Source organism: Acartia tonsa, chromosome 10 (genome assembly GCF_053477335.1).
Source record: "Acartia tonsa isolate MP-2025a chromosome 10, ASM5347733v1, whole genome shotgun sequence".
Taxonomy (NCBI): Eukaryota; Metazoa; Arthropoda; class Copepoda; order Calanoida; family Acartiidae; genus Acartia; species Acartia tonsa.
The window spans coordinates 5,837,128-5,844,876 of NC_137269.1; the positions used below are offsets into that span (position 1 = coordinate 5,837,128).

At 33.4% G+C, this 7,749-nt stretch overlaps 1 protein-coding gene across 1 annotated transcript; it reads left to right on the forward strand.

Moving 5' to 3' along the window:
- Positions 1–595: 595 nt before the first annotated feature.
- Positions 596–3,559, forward strand: LOC145329263 (uncharacterized). Its single transcript, XM_080173320.1, has 7 exons — positions 596–650; positions 733–858; positions 1,071–1,398; positions 1,525–1,664; positions 1,783–2,011; positions 2,237–2,788; positions 2,885–3,559. Exons 2-7 carry the CDS (start codon positions 733–735, stop codon positions 3,505–3,507), a joined length of 1,998 nt encoding a protein of 665 aa, XP_080029446.1. The 5' UTR covers positions 596–650; the 3' UTR covers positions 3,508–3,559.
- The last annotated feature ends 4,190 nt before the right edge of the window (positions 3,560–7,749 follow it).

Consider the following 7,749-nt stretch of genomic DNA (forward strand, 5'->3'; position numbering starts at 1 on the left):
TCGCTTTAAGGATAAGGATGCCAATGCCTTTGACCATCTCATCGCCAAGCAGGTCGGTTTACTTGAGAAAGGCAAGAAGCAGGATGCACCCACCAGCAAACAGCTTCATAACTGGCTGCAGGGGCAGCACAAGTATTACATGGAATCCTTCAAGAAGATTTTAGAAAATAAAGGTATTAATAACTATTAACTATTAAGTATTATAATTTATAAACTAAAACATTACTAAATAATTTCAAAATCTGAAAGAAATAACAAATAATTAATTTAAATTATCTTCACTTCCGCGGGTGTGTACATTGCCGAAATCGAAGGAAAGGTGCACACCTGCGGAAAAAATGTTAATATTTAATCATTTTAAATAACAAATAATTATAATCAATATTATCTTTGTTTCCGCAGGTTTGCACCTTTCCTTCGACTTCGGCAATGTTCACCACACCGACTTCATTGCAGGTAACCTAAATAAAATAAATAAACTATTATTATTTATTAATGCAATTACAACTGCAGCAGCTACATAACCTGAATTAAATAAAGTAAAGTAAACTATTATGAATGAATAATATAAAAGAATTACTAATTTTTCAGTAACTGCAAACTATACCGATGCAGACGGTCCCAAAGAATTGTTGCTCGCCTGTGAACAGGTATAAGTTTAAAATTAATTCTTAGAAATTTAGAATGACCACAAATACCTAAATGATAATTTGATTAATTACTTATGTTTAGATGCCTAAACCCGATGCTTCCGGCCGCAGCATCTACGAATATTTCGAAGAACTGTTGAAAAGGTTTGGGCTTGAGCATTATCAACTTCTCAGCTCCACATCCGACTCGGCTGCCAACTGTGTAAAGGTAATGAAAAATTATAAATTATAATTATAAAATCATAACTATTTAATAGTTTTTTCTCGCATCGTATTTTAAATGGCTTTCCGCGGATGTAAAATGTACAATTGTAAGATAAAACCAGTTTTTTTAGATGAATATTTGAATGAATACGAGAATTAATATTCTAAAACAATACCATTAGAAAGTAAATCATTAATTTATTTTTCATTCTTTAGTCCGTCAAGATACTCAATGAAGAGCACGGGAAAACCCCCACAGAGTATACAAGTTTCATGAACCATGAGGATGAAGATGAGGGAGTCAGTGATGATGATGATGATAGTGATAAGGAAGACACACCTGAGGCTGATAGTGAAGATGAAATCCCGTTGGATATGGTTATAGAAGATTTAGATGAGGTTGAGGATGGTGTTGTAGAAGCCGAAGGTGAGGGTCAGGATGGAGGTGAAGAAACCCTGGCAGGAACAAGACAAGGCGATGGCGGCATATCAAGTGCGATTTTCTACAGGTCCATCGCCATCAAAGATCCACAACAAAGAGAGGGTAAGTAAAGTTAAATTAAATTCATTCCCAAAAAATTCAATGAATTACATTTAATGATTTACAGGGGTAGTTTCACGAAATGCATTTAACTAAATTATATTAATTTATTAAATTATTTCTTTTCAGCAATCACAAATTTCGGGAAACTAATAGAAGAGAACATCCAGAAAACAATGATATGTGATGAGCAGAAATGTGGACTTATAGTGGGAGGTGTTTGCCTCAACCACCAAGTGGAGTTGGCGTTGAAGCAGGCTGCCAAAGTTGTAAGTAAATTAATTAAATGATTAATAGAACCAACTAAATAACTTATACAGTAACTTAAAAAGTTAAATAATAAATTATACAAAAACGTGAAAATTAACAAATATTATATTTTTTTAGAAAGGGAAGGGGTACAACAGAACCATAATTAACCTGGCAAAGCTGGTCAGTAAAATTATGAATAACAAGAAGCTGCGTCGCATTTTGGTAGAGAGTGGACAACGTATGCTTACCAGATACGTGGAGACGAGATGGAGCTCCAGAATGAACATGATAAAGCGGTTCTTAGAGTTGTTTGACAACAAACAACTACTTCAGAAGGTGAAAAAATCCGTGCAGGATCAGAAAGGTAAACCCAAAAAAGTTAATTATAATTTAAACAACAATTTAAAACTAACAAAATTACCAACTTAAATTTCTCTCTGTCCCTTAATTAAACAAAAGAGAAAGGTAACAAATAGAAGTTTATTAAAATTTAAACTAAATAAATTATTTCTTCTCTCGTTCCCTTAATTAAAAATTAGAACTGTATATATCAATAGAATTAATTTTTAATTTTTAATTTTTATTTTAGTCAACAAGAAGTTTGACAATCTGTGGCCAACACCTGACCAGGTTCTTGCCCTCAGAGAAGTCCTGCAAGTGTTGGAGTGTGTGGATACCATGCTGACAATTCCTGCACAAGCCCATGAGGCCACAATCGTCCAGATGTTCACCATGCTGGATACGGTGTTCTTTACCCTACGGACAAGTATGCCTGGCAACTTATTCGCTAGACGTGTATTCAAGTTCCTTCACCTGAGAGTTAACAAGATTGTCCGTACTAATGCAGGCTGGCAAGTCTGTCTCTACCTACACCCCCTGTCACGCAGTCATTTGGAAATGATTGCGAGTGGCACACAAAGCTTTACGGTGACACAGGATGAAGCAAAAACAATTTTACAACAAGCACCCAAAAATTGTAGGTTGTTGGGTGAACGGCTACACCGAATCTCACTGAGAGCCAACCTAAGTCCTGAAGAAAAGGCAGATGAAGAGGCCGACCTGCGTAGAGCTAATGCGGATGCCGACAATGAGGATTCCGAAGCTGACGAGTACGAATCTCCAGAAACTGCACCTCCCACAGGTAAAGATATACAATATTAATTAAAATAGATAATAATAATAACATTAGTTAAATAATTCAATTATCATTTTTATTAATTATATTTATGTATTACAGGCATGATGACACCCATCCAAAAGATGTTATGGAACAAACAACAAGAGTTCAAAGAAATTCAGGCTCAAGCAGCAGCCAAGAAGAAAAAGAAAGAACAACGTGACAAACAGAAGGATCCCCTGGACGTCATGAAGAAACACCTGAAAGCTGGGCTGAAGGATTGGAATAACATAGAAGAATCCAAGTTGCATGCCTTGACATACGGTTACCAACGTGAAGTCGCTAAGATAAAGGAGGAAATTGCGAAAGTCAAAAAATCTAAGTCCAAGGATTTCGATGTTGAAGAACGCCAGAAACTGTACAAACAAGGAGCAATGACCGCAAGCCACAGGATGCTTACTGCCAGGTATGAACATGTTGCAGAGAAGATATGTTATCCACCTGGACTTGTCAGTTTGATGACCAACTTCAACAACTTACCTGTTTCTAATGCGAGGTGTGAGAGAATTTTCTCACACCTCAAATTAGTTTACTCATCGAGGCGCTATAACCTAGAGAAAGAAACCATCCACGCCATCATGTTCTTGAAGATGAACAAGCTAGTCCCCAAGAAGTCCCAAGCATTTTGGGATAGGCAGGTAAAAGTTACCAAGAAGACAGCAACCAAGGAACTGGAAAAGTGAAATAATTTTTGTAAATATGTTTATCATATTAATTATGTTGGAAAGAAATAAAGTAGAAGTAAAAGTAAAACAAATAATTTAATGAAATAATTTTGTGTTTTTTAAATATCTGTATCATTACCATTATAAAATAAATGTTGTAATAAAACCCAAAAAACTGTTTATTGATATATTTATTTTTTTTGCAGTATTGTTATTTAATTTAACAAGGATGAATAATCAATAAGTAGCGAAGCCAAAAACATTACTCAAATCATACTTGTCTTGTGTCTTTATGCGTGGATGGTCTCTTGCTCGAGGTTCTAGAGTAAATAAGTTGGACATCAAATGAAAGTAAATACTAAATATCCAAAAATAAATTTGAATTTCAATTAAAGGGTGATGGAAAAAAATAAAAATGCGTACTTGCCGCTTCGCTTATATTATTGTACATTCAAACATCAGTAAACCAAAAATCAGACCAATCGGATAATTAGGTCACATAAAAATTTGTTGTTAAAATGTAAAAAAAATACGGACATTAATGTCAGAACTGAATTATCAGAATGCGAATATATAAGAGTCTAAGCAAAATTGTAAGTAAATTTGTTTAAAAACAGCTTGATAATCAGGTTTAATATGAGCGTACATTTAAAACCGAGTTTCAACGCAAAAAAACGCGGAGCCGAATCTAGAAATACGGCTGCGGATGTGTGTATATTTGGTAACATATGGTTTTTAAGTTTAATTTAAGGAAATAGACCGTTAAATCATATTATTACTGTAAAAACTCACTTTTAACTAATGTGGAGCCGAGCCGTTCTGAACGACGTAAAAAAATGCACGGAAATTCTTTTCGAACACAGGGATTCAATATTTTTAGGTAAGACTTATCGATAAAACACACCCGATACTTTGTAATTTTGGAACGATATAAAAAAATAAAAAATAAACATAATTAAAAACAAAGTATGGAGCTTGCCGAATTATTCACATTATAAAATCTGTGCGTTTAAAATTGAAATTACCAAAAGGCAAAATAAGAATAATTAAGTTATAACGAACAGACTTATCACTTTATATTTACAAATTATTACAAAATCCTTACCTTAATATACAGTAAATGATTATGTGTACTGCCTTCCGAAATAGAAAACATAGCCTATTATTTTGACGTGTATGTACTCTTATGACATTCACACAAAACAATAGACTACAATAATTTTTTTCGGACGACAGTACAGAATTAGATCTTCTTGTGTTGACACTTGACTTTGTTTCTTTCTTCTTTTTTTTATAACTATGCAAATAATATTTATCACTTTATTTTATTGTATTAATATAATTCCATTTGAAGTTTTCACATTGAATATTAAATTTTTTATTATTTTTCACTTTTCTTTGTATCTAACTAACGCGTAGTATGACGTGTCAATACACTCTGAAATTCAAATAAGGACTGAAGAACTATGTGTGTGTGCACGAGGTGCACGAGGTAGAAATGTACATGGGTAATTAGAAACTTCAATATAATTTATTTCGTTATATTTACATTTTTTAAAATAAGATTTTTTAATATGTTTTGACCACGGTAAATAATAAAAATTTGTTGGAGGAATTTTTGTGTATATATTTATCCCTGATATAACAGCATACACCGGAAACGGATGATATCAAATAACAGGGAATCTATAAATATATTGTTACAAATACAATTACAAACTATTATAAGTTAACTTTAATATATTTCATTATCGTTATATACTTTTTTTACGTAATGCAAAATTATCCTTTTTTAATATTAGGAAGAATTTTTATTTTACCCTGTAAAAAAAGCAATGAAAAAAGTAAGACGTCTAAAATGTCGTATTCTTAACAGGTAGACTTTTTGGAGTAAGGAAATTATGTCATCACATTAATTTCATAGAAAGAACCTAAAAGTCTAATATATCTAGTAAATTTTATTTCGGAATTGTTTAACGAACATACTTAATTTAAGATTGCGTGATTTATTTCGAAATAGAAATATAAAACGTAAAAATTTATTATTTTTCAAAATCTTCTATTTATTTACCAAGTACTTCGTATATAAATATTAAGAAATTTGAATATTTAGAAAAATAGAAATAGGGATGTATTTTTGAACGAAGGGAGAGGGGAATAAATATCCTATTTTTGAAATAGAATTCTTGCACACGTATATAAATATTCCCCAATTTCAATATTTTCATATCTCTAAATTCCCTTCCAAATTTTCTCGAAATACGATACGTTTAGGGTTTAGAATAGTTAATATTTTAAATATCTAGTAGACACATCATTGGATTTAAATAAGCAAAATTTTGTTATAATTTCTCTTTTTGGGTAAAATTTGGAAACTATTTGCAAAGTATATAATGATCTCAACAGGGGCGTCCAAGCTTTTTATTTTTGGGGGGGGGGGGGTAATTCGTGTTTGGGGTGGGGGGTAAAATGGCGCGCGAAGCGCGCCGCAAATTTTTTTTACCCCCCCCAAAATTTTTACCCCAGGGGTAAAATTTGCTTGGGGGGGGGGGGGGGGGGTAATTACCCCCCTGAAATCTGTTGGCAGGGGTAAATTTAGTTTACCCCTCCTATAATTTACCCCCGGGGTAAAATTTTTTGGGGGGGAATTTAAATTTTATTAAATATATAAAAAAAAATTTTTATTAGAGATTTTTTATTTTGGGGGGGGTATTTACCCCCCCAAAATTGTTTGGGGGGGGTAAATTTTGAATGGGGGGGGGTAAAATGAAAAAAATTTTGGGGGTGCCTACGGCACCCCCAAAATCGTTTGGGGGGGGGTAATCGCCCCATTACCCCCCCCCCCCCTTGGACGCCTATGGAGTGAGATATTTCAAGTTCTTAAACAGCTCAAACTATTAAAACTGTATACCTAACTGTCAATCTATCTATCTTTTCTATATATCTTTTTATAACTCCAAAATCTTAATGCTATGTCCCTTCCTTTCCTGAAAAAAGGATCAACCAATGCAATGGTGTCGCTTATATTAACACAGCCAAGTAGCAGAAAATAATTTAGAAGCAGACAAAAGAGGTCTTTGAAAAAGGAAGGAAGGTAGTTGTCTGTATATGAATCTATACTATAGATCTGTTTGTAATATTGAGAATATGTATAGGAATTAAATAATCTGTAAATAATAAACAAATAAAAATCACGAAACCTTGTAGGACAAAGATGACATATGAAGTGATAGGACGTACGGACTTGCACTAATCATAGAGTACCTTCGACTAAATATTTTAAAATGAGTAGTGTCTATTTCCCCCAAATTATGTTGTTACTCGGTGCATGCTGCGCTTAGGATGAATAAATTGTCCTTGTTCTCTAAAGTTTGGTATCACCTTTCTATAAGAGCCTAAAGTTTGTAAAGTTTTGTGCTAATATCTCCATATTAGATTGCTTTGCATTTTAGGCCTGTCCTCACAAATTATAAAATTGAAAGTCACGTGAGGAAAGTTATGGAAACAAGGATGAATTTAAGCGCAGCAACAATAATGTTGGTCAAATTTCAAAGAAAAAATTAAGGATGCTACAAAAAGTTTAAATCAGTGGCGTGAACAGGGTTTTGAGGAACACCGTAATAGTGTCTGACTGATTATGACGTAACAAAAAAATTAGCCAATGAGAGGCCACTATTTTACCATTAGTCAATAACGGCCTCTCATTGGCTAAATTTTTTTTCTTACGTCATAATCAGTCAGACACTATTACTGTGTTCGTTTTGAGTGAATTTCTCAAGAGGGTAGAAAAAGGGTATGGTAGGTATTTTTAATTCTGACGGACAGACAGACAAAGTAAATCATAGAGTAGCCGAGACAGCGTAAAGTGGCACCAAAAAAACCATACAATAAGGTTGACCAATGAGAGGCAAGTATACACGGTAATTGACCAATGGTAAAATTTATACTGGCCTCTCATTGGTTATATTATTGTATGACGTCATTTTTTGGTGCCACGTTACGCTGTCTCAGAGTAGTTTCATTACTAGTAAGAGCCAATATCTGCAACCTATTCCATTTTATTGGTTTAATCTAGCAAACAACTTCATTTCTTAATATATCTTTGTTTCAATTGAATTTTCTCATGTACTTTTCAATTTATATCTTTTACAGTTAATACGTCCAACAGTTGCAAAGCTTTTCGAAAAGATATATGTCTCAAAATTGACGAAGCCCAATCTGTACCACTTTTGATTCCTGTGACGTCATAAAATGAGGGAG

Bases quoted from the DNA above. Each gene is read 5' to 3' on its own strand.
- LOC145329263 (XM_080173320.1), top strand. From the start codon at position 733: ATGCCTAAACCCGATGCTTCCGGCCGCAGCATCTACGAATATTTCGAA. The intron at 2,012-2,236 runs GTAAACCCAAAA...TTTTTATTTTAG, and splicing joins ATCCGTGCAGGATCAGAAAG to TCAACAAGAAGTTTGACAAT. The intron at 2,789-2,884 runs GTAAAGATATAC...TATGTATTACAG, and splicing joins AGAAACTGCACCTCCCACAG to GCATGATGACACCCATCCAA.